Source organism: Malaclemys terrapin, chromosome 3 (assembly GCF_027887155.1).
Source record: "Malaclemys terrapin pileata isolate rMalTer1 chromosome 3, rMalTer1.hap1, whole genome shotgun sequence".
Classification (NCBI taxonomy): domain Eukaryota; kingdom Metazoa; phylum Chordata; order Testudines; family Emydidae; genus Malaclemys; species Malaclemys terrapin.
In genome coordinates this window covers 160,857,439-160,879,470 of record NC_071507.1, presented here as the reverse complement: position 1 = coordinate 160,879,470, position 22,032 = coordinate 160,857,439, and the positions used below count along the sequence as shown (strand labels likewise).

The 22,032-nt window shown below is 44.3% G+C and overlaps 1 protein-coding gene across 4 annotated transcripts in view; it reads left to right on the top strand.

The window, feature by feature from the left end:
- The first annotated feature begins 434 nt into the window (after positions 1 to 434).
- Positions 435 to 22,032, top strand: part of PRIM2 (DNA primase subunit 2) — a 278,681-nt gene continuing 257,083 nt past the window's right edge. For 2 of the 4 annotated variants that reach the window (XM_054024333.1, XM_054024331.1), the window contains exons 1-5: positions 435 to 482; positions 1,037 to 1,205; positions 3,187 to 3,290; positions 5,753 to 5,832; positions 18,249 to 18,369. In XM_054024333.1, coding sequence (XP_053880308.1) covers positions 1,052 to 1,205; positions 3,187 to 3,290; positions 5,753 to 5,832; positions 18,249 to 18,369 — 459 coding nt within the window. In that variant the 5' untranslated portion in view covers positions 435 to 482; positions 1,037 to 1,051. Of the gene's footprint in view, positions 483 to 775; positions 863 to 919; positions 940 to 1,036; positions 1,206 to 3,186; positions 3,291 to 5,752; positions 5,833 to 18,248; positions 18,370 to 22,032 lie in introns of those variants that run through there. The other 2 variants (XM_054024330.1, XM_054024332.1) reach the window with 2 other exon arrangements.

Below are 22,032 nucleotides of genomic sequence, written 5' to 3'. Positions count from 1 at the left end.
GTTAGAAGCAGGCGACCGGGGGGCGGGGTTAGAGGCGGAGGCAGGCGGCCGCGTGGAGGGGTTAGAGGCAGGCGGCCGGGGGGCGGGGTTAGAGGCAGGGGGGCGGGGTAGAGGCGGAAGCAGGCGGCCGGGGGCGGGGTTAGAAGCAGGCGACCGGGGGGCGGGGTTAGAGGCGGAGCAGGCGGCCGGGGGCGGGGTTAGAGGCAGGGGGGCGGGGTAGAGGCGGAAGCAGGGGGTTGGGGGGCGGGGTTAGAAGCAGGCGGCCGGGGGCGGGGTTAGAGGCGGAGGCAGGCGGCCGGGGGGCGGGGTAGAGGCGGGGGCAGGCGGCCGGGGGGCGGGGTTAGAGGCAGGCGGCCGGGGGGCGGGGTTAGAGGCGGAGCAGGCGGCCGGGGGGCGGGGTCGGAGCCTAGTTGGCGGAAGTGAGGCGAGCGGGGCGGGGCGTGCTGCGCGCGGGAAGCCGGCAGGGTCCGTGTGGAGGCTAGGTAGGCGAGTGAGGTTTTCGTGTTCCCGGCTCTGGGATGGGCGCTGCCGCCTCCTTGGGGGGCGGCCATGGTGGGCGCTGCCGCCTCGTGGGCGGCTGTCAAAGAGCCATGGCCCAGCACCGCTGCCTCCGCTCTCCGGCAATGCCTGAGTGCGGCCCGGCCGGTGTCATGTCCCGTCCCACCCCATCTCGTTAGTGGGAGTGACCCTCCTGTCCCGTCGGGGGAGGGGTGCGGGCGGCCACCCTCCCGTCCCGTGGGGGGGGGGCTCCCAGTCTCATCGGGGGTGGTGAGTGATGCTAAAGCTCCAGCAATTGGCAAGAGGGTCCCAGCGAATCTGTCTGAACCTGCTCACTCCGGGTTTGAAAGTGACCAGGTTTCAGGTTGGTGCTGCTCTTTATAACTTGGCCCAACAGGCAGTCTGTTCCACTGCCTGTAAACTAGGGATGGATCCAGTGAGGTAGTGATGTCATGTCGTCCTCCTTGTTGGGCAAAATTTGTTTTTTGCTGATGATACAGTGACTAACCAATATTTTTGTTCAACTTTTTTTTTCTAGTTTCACTTAAAGAAAATGGAGTTTTCTAGAGAAAAAAGGTTGAAGGCAAGACTTGCTGGTGATAGACGAGGAGATCTGTATCCTCACAGCCTGCAGTTCTACCTGCAGCCTCCCACTGAAAATATTTCTCTAGCTGAGTTTGAAAATTTTGCCATTGATAGGCTTAAATGTGAGTAACACCATAAATCTATAGCCCTCTTTTTTGCACTTTGGATAAATGCAGTTTGAGGTGATCTATAGTCAATGAGTGATACAATGTTAAGTGTTAAGGTGGGATGCAGGCTTATTTTGATGTCCGTTATCAGAGCTAGAAGACTCCCATGTAATGCAACTGTTTTAGCATCAGAATGACTTGTATATAGAGTGTCATCTACTCTGCCTATATGTTTTATGTCTTCACTTGTACTTCTAGTTTTCTTTTCAAGCATATACTTCTATACTAATAATTTGTAATTTCTAGTTGACAAATACAGTTCCTTTCTTAAAAAAAAAAAGTACAACAAAATTTATTTTGGCAGCTTATGTGTGTGTGTGTGAATGCCCCCCAAATTTTGCTTTTTAATTTCATTAACGATAATTGAGTATTATGTACTGCAAAACACTGTATGTGAAAAAACACCTAATGAATTCTGAATAGCTGTTAAATTTGAACATGTTTGTATCACTTATTGTACAAATGTTTATGAACATTTGTACAAACAGGTAAAATGCTCTCTTGTTCATGGATGGTTTGGCTTGTTTGCATAAAAGAGAAGACAATACACATAGTTTACAGACTAAGGATAAAACATGAGCATAGAAAGAATCAGAGGGGAAAGTTCCAGGAAAACAATGATGGTAGTAAATAGTATCACAATAGCATAGAATTTTCATAGCTTTTAAAATAAAGAAAGCAAATAAAGTGATAAATAGCTCTTAACAGTGTGATCTGGTAACAATTTATCACTCTTGCACTGTCACTTTAATTTTAAAATTTTCTCTTGTCTGTGCTCATCTGTGGCATCTCAACCATATTTAGACTGAAAGCTCTTTGGAGTTAGGGACTGTCTATTTGTCCAGAACAATGGGGGCCTGATCATGACTGATTGTCTCTGGGTGCTATTGTAACTTTGCTGCTATTACTACCATCTGAACAAATACCTAACTATGTGTGTGAACAGGTCTTTTTGTGGATGAACAAGAAGAACATTTGCTCTTCTGTCTGCTTGTTTAAAAATTTTGTTGTCCATTGAGAACAGAAACAGTACAATGGATGTTATGTGACCAATCATACACCTCAAAAGAGTTGAAGTGATCACTTTAAACCTCCCATATAGTGACATTTGTTCAAAGCCTTTTGACTACTTGCAATAGAAAAAACATTGGAAGAAATCAGAATTAGTTCATGATTGATTTGCGAAGAGAAAATAGTACTAATTAATTGGAAAACTAATTTGTACTTAATTTGACCATTGTAGTTAATAATATACTATGGAAATTAGGAATCATTCCATTGATGACAATAGGCTTTGAATAAGGCCCCCAAATACTTAACTGTAGCTCTGTATTAGCTTATTCCTTTTAATTTCTTCTAATCAATTCAGATCAAAGGCTGTAATCCTGAAGGCAAATTTTTTGTTGATCAAAAGCTTGTGGGAGAAGCAAATCTGAAACTCTTTTGGTCTTTTTCAGTCTTTAAAAAAAAATTGGATAGAATATAGTTTTTCTTATTAGCATAGATGATAGAACTAACAAATTTTACATTTTAATAAATCAGGGGTCGGCAACCTTTGGCACGCGGCCCATCAGGGTAATCCTCTGGTGGGCCACGAGACATTTTGTTTACGTTGACCGTTTGCAGGCACGGCCCCCAGCAGCTTCCAGTGGCTGCGGTTTGCCGTTCCCGGCCCATGGGAGCTGCAGGCCACAGGGACGTGCTGGCCACCGCTTCCCGCAGCTCCCATTGGCTGGGAACGGCAAACCACGGCCACTGGGAGCTGCAGGGGGCTGTGCCTGCGCACGGTCAACGTAAACAAAGTGTCTCGCGGCCCGCCAGTGGATTACCCTGATGGGCCGCGTGCCGAAGGTTACTGACCCTTGTAATAGATGTATCTTTTTATACTACAAGTCTTGCTCATGCTGATTTCATTTGTCTCCTCTAATTACTTTAGTGCTCAAAGTAGTTGAGAACCTTGGTGTGAGCTATGTGAAAGGTAGTGATGAGTACAAAAGCAGGCTGGAGCGTGAGATTCGAAAGCTTAAATTTCCATTCAAAGTAAGTATATAATTGAAAAAGGAAAAGCATAATCTTTTTACTATAGATTTTATTTTCCATTTACTGTCAAAAATAGGGATACACTTGTTGAATACTGAACTCAAAGCATAAATTCTATAATTTGAACGTTTTATATCACTGAATTTTTTTCTTTGTGCCTATCAACTACTTTTTTTCTTTTTAATTTTCTATTAACATTTGTAATTTCTCTTCTGACCTAGTTGGGTCAAAATCTGGAAATCAAAACTCCGATCAAAGTAGGCTGAAAGCTGTTTGAGTGAGGTCTGCAGGATACTCAGTAAGGTTTGGAGTGCTTAATGCATGCTCTGTTTTTAAAATCACCCTCTGCTTCTAGCAGAGTAGAAGTTGAGTCTTTCACAGGATTTTTGTTTTGTTTTGGTGTATTGGCATCATTTGTCCCAGCAATATTGTGTTCAACTCTGGGAATGGCATTTTCTAGGGCTGCCAAACAATTAAAAAAAATAATCATGATTAATCGCACGATTGAACTATAATAGAATACCATTTAAATATTTTTGGATTTTTCTACATTTTCAAATATATTAATTTCAATTACAACACAGAATACAAAGTGTACAAAGCTCACTTAATATTTTTGTTTACAAATATTTGTGCTGTAAAAAATAAAAGAAATAGTATTTTTCAATTCACATCATACAAGTACTGTAATGCAATCTCTTGATCATGAAAGTAGACCTTACAAATGTAGAATTATGTACAAAAACCAGCTGTGTTCAAAAATAAAACCATGTAAAACTTTAGAACCTACAAGTCCACTCAGTCCTACTTCTTGTTCAGCCAGTCACTCAGACAAACAAGTTTGTTTACATTTGCAAGAGATAATGCTGACCGCTTCTTGTTTACAATGTCACCTGAAAGTGAGAACAGGCTTTCGCATGGCACTTTTGTAGCCGGCACTGCAAGGTATTTACGTGCCAGATATGCTAAACATTCGTATGCCCCTACATGCTTCTGCTACCATTCCAGAGGATATGCTCCATGCTGATGACTCTCGTTAAAAAAAAATGCATTAATGAAATTTTGACTGAACTCCTTGGGAAAGAACAGTATGTCTTCTGCTCTGTTTTACCTGCATTCTGCCACATATTTCATATTATAGCAGTCTCAGATGATGACGACCCAGCACATGTTGTTCATTTTAAGAACACTTTCACTGCAGATTTGACAAAATGCAAAAAAAGTACCAAAGTGAGATTTCTAAAGATAGCTACAGCACTCAAACCAAGGTTTAAGAATCTGAAGTGTCTTCCAAAATATGAGAAGGACTAGGTGTGGAGCATGCTTTCAGAAGTCTTAAAAGAGCAACACTCCGATACAGAAATTACAGAACCATCAAAAACGATAATCAACCTTCTGCTGGTAGCATCTGACTCAGATGATGAAAGTGAACATGTCGGTCTGCACTACTTTGGATTGTTATTGAGTAGAACCCGTCCTCAGCCTGGACGCATGTCCTCTGGAATGGTGGTTGAAGATTAAGGGACATATGAATCTTTAGCGCATCTGGCATGTAAATATCTTGCAATGCCTGCTACAAGAGTGCCATGCAAACGTCTGTTCTCACTTTCAGGTGACATTGTAAATAAGAAGCCGGACTGAGTGGACTTGTAGGCAAAGTTATACACTGTTTTGTTTTTTGAGTGCACTTATGTAACAAAAAAAATATACATTTGTAAGTTCACTTTCATGATAAAGAGATTGCATTATGGTACTTGTATGAGGGGAATTGAAAAATACTATTTTTTTTGTTTCATAATTTTTACAGTGCAAATATTTGTAATAAAAATAATATAAAATGATCACTGTACACTTTGTATTCCGAGTTGTAAATGTAATCAAATATATTTGAAAATGTAGAAAACATCCAAAAATATAAAATAAATTTAAATTGATATTCTATTGTTTAACAGTGCGATTAAAACTGCTATTAATCACAGTTAAATTTTTTAATCACGATTAATTTTTTTGAGTTAATTGCGTGAGTTCACTGTGATTAATTGACAGCCCTAATGTTTTCTTATCAGTGCAGAAAGAGCACACAATTCCTTGTTTGTGGGTATTTCCAAATAATTAGCTTTGGTTTGTTCGCAGAAATGAGTGTTTTGAAGGAAACTTTCTCCCAAATTATAACCATTTTAATTCAGAGCAGGTAGTTGGATGAAAAGTTCCCCTGTACTATGAAGTGTATTCTTGCAATTTTCAGTTAACAGTAGGATTTTTTCCATTTGTCTTTTGATAATTCTTGCAGCACTTACTGATTTTGTCAGAAGTGTAGAAAGAATTTAATGTACTTTACATGTTTTACAGTGATATGACAGGAAGGTTGTGGGTCTTGCTATTTAATTTTGGATTTATTTCTCAACTTCAGTTTTCTTTTACTGCCATGATTCAGTACATATTTTCTCTTATGGAAACTGTAGGCTTTGGTTGAGGATGATTATGATGCAAGGAGGAAAGACCATATCTCTCATTTCATACTGCGCCTTGCTTACTGCCAGTCGTAAGTATTTTTTAAGCAAATATATATTCTTTTTAATATTTTAAGTATATGGTTTAAACTTTGTCACCTAAAGGCTGGTAATGTGGTACTAAATATAGAGACAAATTTTCTTTGTTTCAGGTATAAGCTTTTTCTCAGTTTAGAAGCTTAGTCAGGAAGAGAATTCATATGTGGTGAAAAATGACACAATAAAAAAAACTGGAATATATTTATATACTTAAAATTAGGCATGAATAAATTTATTCTGATATTTAAATAATGCACTCCCCACATAGTCATTGGGCAGTAATACACATAGTTTTTTATTTTCAAAGGCACTCAGCATTGATTTAACTTAGTTCCCATTGACATAAATAGGAATAGATTTAGCCTGACTCTGAGCACTTTTGACCTCTGACCCTCAGTAATAGACAAGTTGGTCTAAAACGATTACCACTGTAGATCACTGCCTTATACATGGCCCCCAGTCATCTCTTTAAGCATAGGCTGGAATTTTAAAAAGGTGCCTACATGGATTTCATTGAATTTCAGTTGGAGTTGGTTGCTGAACTCTTTTAAGCAGCTTTGAAAATCTCACAATAAGTACATGCATGGGTTTAATACTGCGATCAAAAGGTAGAAAGTTTGCCTTTCTACATGTATGTCTGTGGACAATCAGGAAAAAGTATCCCAGGTATTGCAGTGGACATGTGAAAAGCAGTCTTCCAGGTTGCCAGATCCCAAAACATGCAAGTTTTTACAAATCAGTATGATTTCTTGAATTCTACCCCAGAAGGTAACGGGAAACAAATGCAGTCTTTGCAATTCTGTTGTATCATGTTCCTTAAGGTCAACGCCAATAAATCAGCTATGTTTCACACATTGTATACCTTTGAAGTTTTCTCCATAATCACCCCAAGTAGAAGTGTTGCATTAATGGAATCTCATACTCTCAAAGATATGAGTAACTCCTGTGAGGTCCAGTGGCAGTGGTCGCAGTTGTGTAGCCAAACAGATATGGAGGGGTAGGAGAGAGGAGCTTCTGGTTATAAATCTGCAGTTCCTGAGAGCAGTCGGGGATGCAGAGGGTCTCCCAGAAAAAACATCTCCTTGACAGGAGGCTATGAAACTACCCAGTAATATACATACAACCTGGCCTGACATCTTAGATTCCTTTACTTGACTACCAGATTTGCTTCTGTCTTGCCTTAAGTTTCAACCATGCCTGTATCCTGATCTCTACATTCAGAGCAGAGACTACACTATTTGGGTGTAACTAAGGGCACGTCTGCATGGTGTGGTAATGTGCACCAGTGGGATGTGAATTCTAATGTGCACCAATGTATTGTATTCTGAGTGGCCCATGTAGATCCTATTTTAGTGCACACCAGCAGGGTCTACACAGGTCAGTTGCATGAATTCTAATGTGCACTCTCCCTGGTGTGCATACCACACTATGTAAACAAGCCCTTAAAAGCAAAATCTGAATGACACTGTAGCCGAAACTTCATTGCTTTTCCCACTAGCATCACTACATAATGACATCATAGCAGCATGCACAAGAGACGTTTAGGGCAGATGAGTAATTGTCAGTATTGCCGTTTGGGATCTCTGAGAGTCAAAAATGGGGCCAGCCAAGTACAATCCTGTCTTCAGTCATTGTCTGCAGGTCTCATAGTTGCTTAGAATCAGCAAATAAGTAATTTTTAGTGGTCCCCGTGAATTGATACTCAATCTCCAGTCAGTTAAATGTTACTTGTACTTTAAAAATGCATAGATTGCAGGAGATTTTCATTAGTGTAGTATCAATTGTTCTTCTTTGAGTGCTTGCTCATATTGATTCCAATTAAGTGGGCGCGCGCCGCGTGCACGATCGTTGGAAGATTTTTACCCTATCAACTCTCGGTGGGTCGGCTGACGCACCCCCTGGAGTGGAGCCCTCACAGCACCGGATATATGCCCCTGCTGACCCAGCACCCCCTCAGTTCCTTCTTGCCGCCCGTGATTGTCGTTGGAACGGTGGAGAGCAGCGTAGCTGACCTCCACATCCCTAGCTTTGGCATTGTCTTATAGTTAGTTCTTAGTGTAGTTTATTAGTTTAGCAGTTTTTAGAGTAGTCTTAGTAAGTTTGTATATAGTATATTAGTGTATATAGTTATACATAAGTTGGGGTATCGGGGTTTATCCCCGTTCCTCCGCCCTGGTACCAGGGCTTATGCCCAAGTCTCCGGGTTTCAAGCCTTGCTCGGCCTGTCTCAAGCCGATGCCCATTGGAGACCCCCATGACTCCTGTCTGAAGTGCCTGGGGGAAGCTCATCTACCTGACAAGTGCTGCATCTGCAAGGCTTTCAAGCCTCGGACAAAAAAGGAGCAGGACTTCCGTCTAAAACAGCTCCTGATGGAAGCGGCACTTAGCCCGATGCCCCCGGCACCGTGCGCAGACCAGGCACCGTCAGTCTGCAGCACGCCTCCGGCAACGGAGCGACCCAGCACCAGCCAGGTACCTTGGCACCAGATGTCTCCGGCACTGGTACAGACGCGACACCGCTTGCTGTCTCCGTGGCCCAAGAAGCAGCACAAACCACCTGTTGCTCCTCCACAGGTGCAACCACCGCCGGCGACCTCAGTGGAGCAGTGCGCTATACTGGACCACACTGCGAAGGCGTCAATTCCGGCGCCGCAAGCGCCATTGAGTCTGGTGCATATAAGCTCCCTGGTGCACACCGTGGTTGAGCTGGGCCTGTCGTCCACTCCGGAGACCTTCTCCACTGCTCGCGACCTGATCGTGCTGACTGAGCCTGCACCGTCTCACCCTCTGGCACCACCGGTGCAGACTGTCCCATCCATAGGGAAGCCTGCCTTCATTCGACCTCCTTTGCAGAGCGAAACAGCTCAGCACCGCTCTCAATCCCGGTCCGATCTCCATCTCGGCGCCGGTCGTACTCGCGGCACCGCTCCGCCTCCCGGAGGTCTCCCTCCCAGTACGATCGGTACCGATCCAGCTCCCGGCACCAGTCCTGGCACCGCTCATTGTGCAGTCGGTTCCGGCACCGCCTGCACCGTCGGTCATCGTCCAGATCGACCTCCCGGCACGTCCTGATCACGGTACTGCCCAGGACACCGGCACCGGTCCCCAGCTCTCACGCGTGGACCAGTAGATGGTGCCGGGTCAACGCAAGAAGTGCGTTCGGCACCGCCTTGGCCTTCTCGCCCAAACTCTGTGTCGTCCCAAGCGGAGAGTGGCTATAATATCCAGGGCCAAGACATTGATGGCGCTAGCCAGGGGCCAGATGTAGGACAGAATCCCGACCAAGGTCCTCCACAATGGTCTTTCTGGACCCCTTGGACATATCACCAAGTCCAAGGTTGCCCCTCAGGTGCTTCTCGCTTGGCTCATTTGGAGCCTAGGGTACCTGGGGCAACTGTTAGCCGCCCTCCCCCAATAGCTTCGGAGGCAACTGCCCTACCGCCTGAGCAGGCTGATGCCCCTACGGTCATGGACCTAGGGCAACCAGACCCTCCTCAACCTAACCTTCCCCAGGACCCACTAGTCCAGGGATTGTCCTCCTCATCCTCACCTGACAAAACCGTGGCAGGCACGCCCTCCTCTGGTCCCTCACCTATAGATCTTCGTGCACACCAGGACCTCCTTCGTAGGGCGGCACAGAACATGAATCTGCAGGTGGAGGAGGTGGCGGAAGTTGAGGACTCGGTGGTGGACATCTTGTCGGCCGATGCCCCCAGGCGGGTAGCTTTGCCCTTCATTAAGACCATTCAGGCGAATGCCAATACTATCTGGCAGTCGCCGGCGTCCATCCCTCCCACAGCAAGAGGGGTGGAAAGGAAATACATGGTGCCATCCAAAGATTGAGTACTTGTATGTGCACCCCCAACCTTGCTCCCTTGTTGTACAGTCTGTAAACGAGAGGGAGAGACATGGCCAACAAGCGCCCGGACGTTAGGTGCCTGGATCTCTTTGGGCATAAAATCTACCCAACTGGTGGCCTACAGCTCAGGGTAGCTAACCAGCAGGCCCTCCTGAGCCGTTATAATTATAACACCTGGAACTCAATGGGGAAATTCAAAGAGCTGGTTCTCCAGGGGTCCAGGGAAGAGTTTGGGGTCTTGCTCGAAGAGGGCAAGAAGGTGGCAAGGACATATCTGCAGGCGTCTTTAGACGCAGTTGACTCGGCTGCTAGAACTCTAGCCTCTGGGGTGGCCATGCGCCACATTTCATGACTGAAAGTGTCCGGCCTCCCACCGGAACTGCAGCAGACTATACAGGACCTGCCCTTTGAAGGCCAAGGTCTCTTCTCGGAGAAGACTGATCCCAGACTACAAAGTCTGAAGGATAACCGGGCCACCATGTGTTCAATGGGCATGCATACCCCAGTGACGCAATGCAGACCCTTCCGGCCCCAGCTGCAGCGCACTTACCCTAACCCTTGACCGCGGCAAGACTTCTCTAGAAGGCGTGGTCGTGGCAATAGGAGGCGACAACCTGGTCCGCAAGCAGGCCAGAATCAGGGCCCCCCTAGACCATCAGCGGGGCCCAGACAAAACTTTTGAAGATGCGCTCGAGGACGGAGCACCAGTCTCCTCCCAGGATCCTTCCCTGCCTTTCTCCAACCACCTCTCCTGTTTCCTCCCTGCGTAGGCCCGCCTAACTTCAGATCACTGGGTCCTACGCCCGGTGGAAGCAGGATACCATCTTCAGTTTATTTCGCCCCACCCCCCCCTTCCCACCCTTCCTCCCCGTCCCTCTTCAGGGACTCTTCTCACGAGCAACTCCTCTTGCAGGAGGTACAAGCACTCCTGTCTATTGGAGCGGTGGAAGAGGTATCAAGGGACTTGAGGGCAGGGGTTTTTACTCCCGCTACTTCCTAATCCCCAAGGCAAAGGTGGGGGCTTTGGCCCATCCTGGACCTACGCAGACTCAACAAATTCATGGTAAAGTTGAAGTTCCGCATGGTTACCCTGGGAACTATTATCCCATCCCTGGATCCTGGAGACTGGTACGCTGCCCTCGACATGAAGGACGCATACTTCCACATAGCGATTTACCCTCCGCACAGGCGGTTCCTTCGCTTTGTGGTCAGACAGCAGCATTTCCAATTTGTGGTCCTCCCCTTTGGCCTTTCCACAGCGCCAAGGGTCTTTACAAAATGTATGGCTGTCATAGTGGCCTGGCTCCGCAGACATCAGATCCAAGTGTTTCCGTACCTCGACGACTGGCTCATTCGGGGTCGGTCTGAGCTACAGTGCGGTCTCACGTTCGCTTCGTCATGACCTGCTTCAGGCAACTGGGCCTGCTGCTCAACGCCGAAAAGTCCACTTTGGAGCCAACCCAAAAAATACACTTCATCGGGGCAGTCCTGGACTCGAATCTCGCCAGGGCGTGCCTACCGCAGACCTGCTTCCAGTCCATGATAACTCTTATCCACGCCCTCTGAAGCTTCCCGACCTCAACAGCACGCACGTGCCTCGGTCTTCTGGGCCATATGGCCTCATGCACTTTCATGACCAAACATGCCAGACTACGCTGCCGCCCACTTCAGATCTGGCTCTCGTCAGTATACCGCCCAGGCTGGGACAGTTTGGACACAGTACTCACGGTGCCGACGAAGGTCTTGTCCTCTCTGGGTTGGTGGCTAAACCCCAACCTGGTTTGCGGGGGGATGCCATTCCATGCCCCACAGCCCTCTCTAGTCCTCACCATGGACGCATCCTCTCTGGGCTGGGGCGCTCACCTCGTGAACCTTCGCACACAAGGCCTTTGGTCCGCACAAGAAATATCCCTGCACATCAACGTTAGGGAACTGAGAGCAGTACACCTAGCGTGTCAGGTATTCTGTGAACACCTCCAGGGCCGTTGTGTCGCAATCTTCACAGACAACACAAGGGCCATGTTTTACATCAACAAGCAAGGTGGAGCGCGGTCGTCCCTCCTCTGTCACGAAGCCATACATTTCTGGGAATTTTGCATAGCTCAGTTAATAGACCTGGTGGCATATTTTCTCCCAGGAGTCCAGAACACGTCCGGACGTTATTCATTTTGTTTTCCGGAGGTGGGGATTTCCCCACTTAGACCTTTTCGCCTCTCGCGAGAATCGGAAGTGCTAAGTGTTCTGCTCTCTCCAGGGACGTTCCCTGGGATCCCTGTCAGACGCCTTCCTGATACCGTGGAAGGACCACCTGCTCTATGCCTTCCCTCCATTTCCGTTGGTCCACAAGGTCCTCCTCAAGTTACGCAGAGACAAGGCCCGCTTAATCTTGATCGCTCCAGCGTGGCCCAGACAATGCTGGTACACCACGCTCCTCGATCTGTCTGTGACAGAACCAATCACTCTACCATAGTGGCCGGACCGATCACTCAGGAACACAGCAGGTTATGTCATCCGGACCTGCAGTCCCTCCACCTGACTGCGTGGCTGCTGCATGGCTGACCCAATCCGAGCTGTGTTGCTCCACTTTGGTGCAGCAGGTGCTCTTGGGGAGCAGAAAGCCATCCACTAGGTCCTCATACATGGCCAAATGGAAGCGTTTCTCCTGCTGGTGTGCCCTAAACAACACTGTCCCTACAGGGGTACCAGTACCTACCATCCTGGACTATCTCTGGTCCTTAAAACAGCAAGGCCTAACTGTCTCATCTATCAGAGTCCACCTAGCAGCGATCTCCGCCTTCCACCCAGGCGAGAACGGGCGCTCGGTCTTCTCCAGTCCCATGGTCAGCAGGTTCCTCAAGGGCTTAGAACGTCTGTACCCACAAATTCGTCAGCCGGCCCCTATGTGGGACCTCAGTCTAGTCCTAGCTAGACTCATGGGTACCCCCTTCGAGCCCATGGCCACCTGCTCGCTTCTGTACCAGTCCTGGAAAACAGCTTTCCTCATCGCTATCACATCTGCGAGACGAGTCTCAGAACTTAGGGCCCTCACATCGGACCCACGATATACGGTGTTCCATAAGGACAAGGTACACCTGCGACCACACCCTGCCTTCCTCCCTAAGGTGGTGTCTGCCTTCCATGTCAACCAAGACATCTTCTTCCCAAAGCCGCACGCTTCGCGAAGGGAGCAACAACTACATTCCCTAGACGTTCGCAGGGCTCTTGCTTTTTACATTGAGCAAACAAAGCCGTTCAGAAAGACATCCCAACTGTTTGTAGTGGTGGCAGACCAGATGAAAGGCCTTCCGGTCTCTTTGCAGCGAATATCGTCTTGGATTACTTCATGCATCCGTGCATGTTACGACTTAGCTGGTGTCCCAGTTCCACGACTCACTGCCCATTCCACTCGGGCCCAAGCTTCTTCCTCTGCCTTTCTGGCTCATGTGCCCATACAGGAGATATGTAGGGCAGCGACTTGGTCATCCGTGCACACTTTCGCTTCCCACTATGCCATAGTGCAGCAGTCCAGGGATGATGCGGCGTTTGGCTCAGCGGTCCTTCACTCCGCGACATCCAATTCCGACCCCACCGCCTAGGTAAGGCTTGGGAGTCACCTAATTGGAATTGATATGAGCAAGCACTCGAAGAAGAAAAGATGGTTACTCACCTTTGTAACTGTTGTTCTTCGAGATGTGTTGCTCATATCCATTCCAAACCCGTCCTCCTTCCCTGCTGTCTGAGTAGCCGGCAAGAAGGAACTGAGGGGGCGCTGGGTCGGCAGGGGCAAAATGCTGTGAGGGCGCCACTCCAGGGGGTGCTTCAGCCGACCCATCGAGAGTTGCTAGGGTAAAAATCTTCCGACGATCGTGCACATGGCGCGCACCCACCTAATTGGAATGGATATGAGCAACACATCTCGAAAAACAACAATTACAAAGGTGAGTAACCGTCTTTTTAATGTGTAGACGTGTTGTACATATACACTTTCTTGTTTCATAAACTCCATTAGTGATTCCAACCAGCAACGTACATAATATAATTCTTAAAACAAAGTTCTGACTGTCTACTTAAGATGGCAACGTATCTTTTCTTAAGGGACACTTAACTTGTAAACCAGACTCAACATTTCGTAAATCGGATGTTTTTTTAAAAGATATATTCAGAAAGTTATTTGGGGGAAGTTCTTTGGCTTATGTTCTACCAGCGATCAGACTAGATGATCACAATGGTCTCTTCTGGTCTTGGAATCTATGAATATGAGGAGAACCTCCTTTAGTTACAATTTAGATTTAGGATTATTAAATTAAAAAGCTAGTGAAAACATTTCTATTTGGTATTTATGCATTTTACGCCATTTTGTGTACTGTGAATTTTATTTTCTCTTTAAGTTAGTTTCTCCCTTGCTGAAAAGCCCCTCATCTTTAAAAAGGCAAAATATGTTAGAAAAAATATGTTGAGAATTTTTTAAAATCTGAAACTGGATGCTTTTTGAAATAAGATGGAGGTTGATGATGCCCCTCAAATTTCCAATTTCTTTGTTTTTTAAAAAAAGTTTGGCATTGTGAGATGCAGTGTTATGTAGTGGATAGAGCACTGGATTCAGGCTTGGGAGACCTGGCTTCTATTCCGAGCTCAGCCACTGACCTGCTGGGTGACCTTGAGAAAGTCACTTTACCTCCCTGTGCCTCAATTTCACCTTCTGTAAAATGGAGATGAGTCTTTGTAAAATGCTTTGAGATCTATTAATGAAAAATGCTATGTAAAAGCTAGGTGATGGAATTATTTCAGGAAAAAAGCATGCATATTGTAGTATTCTGTAACTTCGTGAGGGTGATGTGCCTTCAGACAGGCTGTTCTGAGCTAAATGCTAACAGTGTGGTATTGCTGTGGAAAAGTTTGTTAGCCAGTTTCCATCCTATGTAAATTCTGTTTCTTCCTTTGGGAAGATATAATTAATGTTTAATAGTGAAAGAGAAAATAGAGAGAAGGTGGGTGAGGTAATATTTTTTATTGGACCTACTTTTGTTGTGGGGAGAGGCAAGCTTTCAAGTTTACACAGAGCTGTTTTTCTGTCTCCCCCCCCCCCCCCCCCCAACAGAAGTTGGTCCAATAAAAGATATTACCTTACCTTGTTTCTCTAATATCCTGGGACCAACACTGCATGCAAAAAGGAAGAATAAACATCTTAAATTTGTAATGGTTCTTGAATGGAAAGATCCTGAACTGACACATAAACTGTACAGGGTGATCTCTGTTATTCACCACTGAAATGCAGCCTTGTCTGAGATGAAAGCTGCCATGCACTGATAAATTGACACTACTCAATAGATAAGAACAGGAAGTGAATAGTACAGGAAAAACTTCTTGAATTAAATGTTATAAGGTGGAGAAGCAGAGCTTGGCACAGAGCATTGTATAGTTGCTGTTTGTTTAGTGCTAAATTTGGAGTCCATGTTACAGAAAGTTTATAAGTAGGTTGGATCACAAATTTTGTGCAGAATTAATTCATTTAATTGTCTGCAAGGAAGATGTGTTTATAGCTAAAATACTTGTGGGGGTAGAGGATGGTGTGTACTTGTTTTTTCTTTAGTGGTTCAACAGTGTCACCCAGAGGCAAAAAATGTGCATTTTTCATTTTTTCTTCCTCTGGTTCATTGCTAAATTATTTGGACTGAATATCACTTTTTTGTATTTGTTTCTCTGCTGGGCTTTAGTTGTTGTACGTATTTGGAATGAACATAAACTTTATTTGTGAGCACTAATACAACCATCCTCCCTATCAGACCTGTAGCCTGGGTATCATCTTTGATTTTCTCTCTAGCTCCTTTCCTCCAGTCTGTGCTTAAATCTTGCTGATTCTTCCTGCATAATGTCAAAGATACAGTCTTCCCTCTCTATCTATGCAGCCAAAACTCTCACCCAGGCTCTCATCTCATCTTTTTACTAGTGCAACATGCTCTTTTCTGGCCTTGACAGATGGTATCTTGCCCCACTTGTATTAATTGAAAACACTGCAGCAACAATAATTTTTCTAGCTTGCCGTCTTGACCATGTTACCCCTCTTGTATTCCTCCACAGGCCCCCTTTCTTCATTGCATCAAATGAGCATTTACTTTCAAGGCCTTTTATAGTGTATTTCCATGCTACCTGTCATCTTTCCTGTTCTATTAAAATGTTGCCTCCTGTCTCCATTCTGCCAATGATGCCATCCTTCATTGCCCACTAGTAAAATTTTCAAACGGGCACCTTTGTGATTTTTTTTGTTTGTTTTTTTTTTTTTATGCTGCTTATCACATGTGGGAGGAGCTCTCTGTAAACATCATCAAAGCCATCTCCATTGTGATGCTTCAAGTTCTTCCTTAAGTTTCCTTTGCTGGGAGGCAAACAAACTCTTGGCAACGGTTGTGCAGCTGGTGTGCTGAGACCAGTATTGTATCATTTTTTTGTTTCTCCTCATCTGACTGTATCCATGGTTTGTCCTTTGTCTTATACTCTTAAGTATACTGGGCCTTCAGCACTCCTCCTTCACGCCGTGAGCTCTGTTCAGGGAGTCCAGCTGAGACAGATGCCTGATGGAGACTTGTACCCTCTTCAGGGATTAATGCACCTCACCAAGCGTGTGCAGTGACAATCACATAGTGTTGTCAAACAGTAGGATTTATTCATTAACTAGAAATGAAATAGCATAGGAAATCCCTTAGGATAGCATAGAGAACTGAAGGCTGAAGCATAGTCCATTCTGGGTAGCCCAGAGCCCAGCCAAGCTGTAGACACCGGGTGTGCGTATACATATATATTTGGAGTTTGCGGAGACTGTTGTCCAACTAGAGGAATCCGAAGAAGTGAGTAAATTTCAAAAAGGAGCCTTTAAAATGTTTTCTCTGCAAAAATTAAATTATTTTTTTCTAAACAAATTACCTTAGAAATTCACATGTTATCTGAAGAGTTACATAAGAATGGCCATACTGGGTCAGCTCAAAGGTCCATCCTGCCCAGTATCCTGTCTTTCAACAGTGACCAATGCTAGGTGCTCCAGAGGGAATGAATAGAACAGGTAATCATCAAGTGATCCATCACCTGCTGCCCATTCCCAGCTTCTGGCAAACAGAGGCTAGGACACCATCCCTTCCATCCTGGCTAATAGCCATTGATGGACCTATCCTCCATTAATTTCTCTAGTTCTTTTTTTAAACTCTGTTATAGTCTTGGCCTTCACAACATCCTCTGGCAAAGAGTTCCACAGGTTGACTGTGCATTGTGTAAAGAAAAACTTCCTTTTGTCTGTTTTAAACGTGCTGCCTATTAATTTCATTTGGTGACCCCTTGTTCTTGTGTTATGTGAAGAGGTAAGTAAAACTTCTTTATTTACTCTTTCTCCATACCAGCCATGATTTTATAGACATCTATCATATCCCCCCTTAGTCGTCTCTTTTCCATGCTGAAAAGTCCCAATCTGATTAATTTCTCCTCATACAGAAGCTGTTCCATACCCTTAATCATTTTTGTTGACCTTTTCTGAACCTTTTCCAATTCCAATATGTCTCTTTTGAGATGGGGTGATCACATCTGCATGCAGTATTCAAGATGTGGGCGTACCATGGATTTATATAGAAGCAATATGATATTTACTATCTTATTATCGATCACTTTCTTAATGATTCCCAACATTCTGTTAGCTTTTTTGACTGCTGCTGCACATTGAGTGGATGTTTACAGAAAACTATCAACAGTGACCCCAAGATCTTTCTTGAGTAGTAACAGCTAATTTAGACCCCATCATTTTGAATGTATAGTTGGGATTGTTTTCCAATGTGCATTACTTTGCATTTATCAACATTGAATTTCATCTGCCATTTTGTTGTCCAGTCACCCTGTTTTGTGAGATCCTTTTGTAGCTCTTCGCAGTATGCTTTGGACTTCACTATCTTGAGTAGTTTTGTATCATCTTCAGATTTTGCCACCTCACTGTTTACCCCTTTTTCCAGATCATTTATGAATATGTTGAATAATACTAGTCCCAGTACAGACCCCTGTGGGACACTACTATTTACCTCTCTCCATTCTAAAAACTGACCATTTATTCCTACCTTTGTTTCTTATCCTTTAACCAGATACTGATCCATGAGAGGACCTTCCCTCTTATCTCATGACAGTTTACTTTGCTTAAGAGCCTTTGGTGAGGGACCTTGTCAAAGGCTTTCTGAAAATCTAAGTATACTATATCCACTGGAAACCCCTTGCCCACATGCTAATGTTATGCTAATTTGGAGTCTGAAAGGGGTCTTTTGACCATTAAAGCCGATGGATTTTAGTTCCGCTGTAAATACAAAACTCTGTAATATATGGTTAGTTAATCTTGTTATTTCAAACCATAGATAACCCCCCTTTTCCCTGTAAGAATAAAAGACCTATCTTGACACCTGCAGAACATTGAATCTTGCATTAATAGTATCACATTGATGGTCCTGTCTATATTTAGTCTTAAACATTGTGCATTAGTTGTATCTGATTTTTTTTTTTTTTTTTTTTTTTTTTCCTTTTTTTCTCCAGTGAGGATCTCAGACGATGGTTCATTCAACAAGAAATGGACCTTTTTCGATATCGGTTTAACGAACTAAATGGTGATTTGGTCGAGAAATTCCTGAAATATGTTAATTTATCATATGGAGCTGTAAGTACATTGTTTTGTAGTTTTTTTGGTTGTTCTGCAATGTATCTTACTCTAACTTTTTCTAGAACTTTTTCATTGATGTTTAAATGTTCTATTGTAAAAGTTATAAACTCTCATAAAGGAAATAAGTTTTCAGAACTTCTGAAACTAGGCAATATGTGCCATAAAATGACAATTCTTTATGCATTGTATTGTAGTTTTGTGCTTGACTGGATCACAAATGGAATATCACTTTAAATCTCATTTGCAACAAAGGCTATAGTACTGTTATTGAGAGAACATTGTTCACAAAAAGAACAGGAGTACTTGTGGCACCTTAGAGACTAAGAAATTTATTTGAGCATAAGCTTTCGTGGGCTACTGCCCACTTCTTTGGATGCATAGAATGGAACATATGGTAAGACAACTCCCACCTTTTCATGCTCTCTGTATGTGTATATATATCTCCTCAATATATGTTCCATTCTATGCATCCGAAGAAGTGGGCTGTAGCCCACGAAAGCTTATGTTCAAATAAATTAGTTAGTCTCTAAGGTACCACAAGTACTCCTGTTCTTTTTGCGGATATAGACTAACACGGCTGCTACTCTGAAAGCTGTCATTGTTCACAAAGAACTTTTAGGATGAAAGTAGTGGTATCGTTATACAGCTAGAGATTTGGAAGGTTGGCTATGGTCTCCAAATGGGACTTGTGTATATACCTCTCAGTTGTCCTTCAGTGGAGATCTGGCTTATACCAGGCTGTTTCTCTTTTTGTAAATGTACATCAGAAATGCTGAATCATAGACTGAGGATATTAAAGAGAAACTGTTGATTTGTATAAATGCGTTTTTTAGGGACCATGATGGGAGTATCAATAATTTTTTGGAGCTGACTTGGTCATTTGATCCTAACATAGAACAGACACCGTGAGGCTCCATCCTCTTCAGACTATTGGCTGGAATTGGTGAATATTCTTTGAGAGTACAGAATTTTGTCTCTTCATAACTATTGTTAGTAGAGTGTATTTCAGCCTGCTGCTGAGACAACAGAGCCAGTTGTTTCTGAGGTGTCTGTTTCTTTCTGGAGTATTCAAGATACAGTCAGTGTGCTCTGGAGACTTGTACAATGTACTACTCAATGAATTCAAAAATTGGGAAGATTCTGAAAAGATTCAAAATGTAACTGTGTTCACAGTATTTAAAAGATAACTAATGGGATATTTATTGCAGCGGTGGAGATGAGTGAGCTACAAACCTATATAGAATAGAACTTACTCCATAGCTGGACCATCTATTCCAGGGATCGGCAACCTTTGGCACATGGCCCATAAGGGAAATCTGCTGGCGGGCCAGGATGGTTTGTTTACCTGCAGCGTCTGCAGGTTTGGCTGATCGCAGCTCCCACTGGCCACGGTTTGCCATTCCAGGCCAATGGGGACTGTGGGAAGCAGTGGCCAGCACATCCCTCGGCCCCTGCTGCTTCCCGCAGCCCCCATTGGCCTGGAATGGCAAACCGCGGCCAGTGGGAGCTGCAGTTGGCCGAACCTATAATGCCTTTGTTCTGAAGAAATAGTACTTTTCTTTACGAAAGCTAGTTGGTCACTGGTTAACCCTGTCATTGCCCCTGAGAGAACAGAACTGCGGGTGCTGAGCTGAAGTCAAAGATGCTGATGTGATAACAGTAAATTGGTTGGGACTACAGCCTGAGACCCTGGTCCAGAGGGAGAGAATCACAGGATTCTGCCTTGAGAAAGGTGAAATCTGGTGGCTTGAAACCTAAGTGGAGTGCTCTCAAGGAGATCATGAAGGGGTCAGAGATGCAGTTAAACTAGGAACTATGACAAAACTATTTATTATTATTGTACTTCCTGAGTACCCCCCCCTCCCCAAAGTGCACTCTTCCACCTCCCACCCCCCAGCATGCCCACTGGAAAATAAAAATAAAAAAGGGGTATATAAAACTCTGTGGATTCTGTTGTTCATGACCATTGAATCCCCCTTGCTCTAGAACTGGAATCCAAGCTTGCATTTCGAAAGTTTCTAATGCTTATGGTGGAGGTGAAAACATTGAAACTGTTAACTCCATAAACCAAAGCATTGTTGTGTTTGAGTCTGCAGAGAGCATAATAAAATAGCTCTGTGTTGTGAACTGTTCTATTTGTCTTAATGAGTTTTTAACTGAAATTTAAAGATGACAATTTGAGTACCAGCCTTGTTAGATATTTCACTTTTGACTATTTTAGTAGAAACATCCATTTAATATTTCTATTCCACAATTCTAAACTATTTCCTGTGCATCCCCCAGTGCCAAAAACCTCCTAGCTTTGCCCCAGACAATTTCTATAGTGCAGCTGTGTTGTCAAAAATCATTGGCATATTAAAAACTGGAAATGTGGGGGCAGTGTAAAATGGAATTTATTATCAGTGTATAACATGGATCACTGCAGTGAAATTGAAACATACAATCCTATTTCATTTAAAAAAATCGACATTTTAAAATTAAGCTTCAGCAGACTATCCATGCTGCCACACCAGAGTGCTGCAGGATCCAGAAGTCTTGCAGTGTAACTTAGGTTCAGTATGCCACAGCATACATGGGCCCATTGGATACACAGCAACTTATTCTGAAAAGTTTTCCATGCTTTTAGGTAGCTTTAATATAGAGAAAGATAAAGAATAACTGTCACAGAACTTAAGCACTGATTATTGGACATATTGGGTCTTGTCTACACTGGCAGCGCACGTAGGGTACATGTAGCTACATATCACAGTGAAAAGCAGGCTGCATCCATACTGCGGTGCATAGCTCAGGTGTTGAGAAAGCCTCAGTGGGGAAAGGCTCTGTAGTGTGCCGCTACTTCTCCCACTGCCAGAGCCTTTCCCCTCTGCTGGGGCCTTTCACTGTGGCAAGGAAAGGGCTCCGGCAGAAGGGAGGCAGCAGCACGCTACACAGCTAAAAATAGCAATGTAGATGTGGGAGGCACTGCTTGGGCATGTAGTGAGCCCTGTAGGTTATATATGCTAAGGTTCTGGCATGTCTTTACTCTGCTTGCAGTCTGGGAGCATGTGGAATTCTGTGGGCAAGTTAATGATAGAAAGATAAGGAGAAATATCATTTGATTTGTAAAAATCTATGGACTTACAATTTCAGTGGTGTCCCCCTTTGCAGCGTGGCTGGGGACCCATACCCCGGCTCCCAGGTCCTCCGGTTGGTGGAAATATTGATAATTTTGTTGAAAGTGCATTCAGTTGGGTATCATTTGAAAAGCCCTTTTACCCACAAACACAGTGGTACCAAACATGTTAAACCTAGAACAATTAGATAGATAGATATTTAAAAAAAAGTGAAGATCAACATTTATTTGACATGCCTGTGTAACAGTATAAGTAAACATCCAACCCACATAAAGTTATATTGTGGCTCTTGACTGACAGTACTGTGTTATCAGATCATGTGCAGAACAAGAAAGGGCAATTTTAAAGCTACAGGATGAGCTCACTCGCATTACATCCCATTTGCTTATGATAGACCAGAGCTCATTAATATGATAAAAAGGAGTCTTCAGTGATGTGATAGCTAAAGATGTCAGTCAAGTGAATACTTTGGGTCATGACTTGTAGGAAGCCTTTAAAATCCAAAGAATTTAAATCCAAAGCCTTTAAAATCCAAGGCTCCATCAAT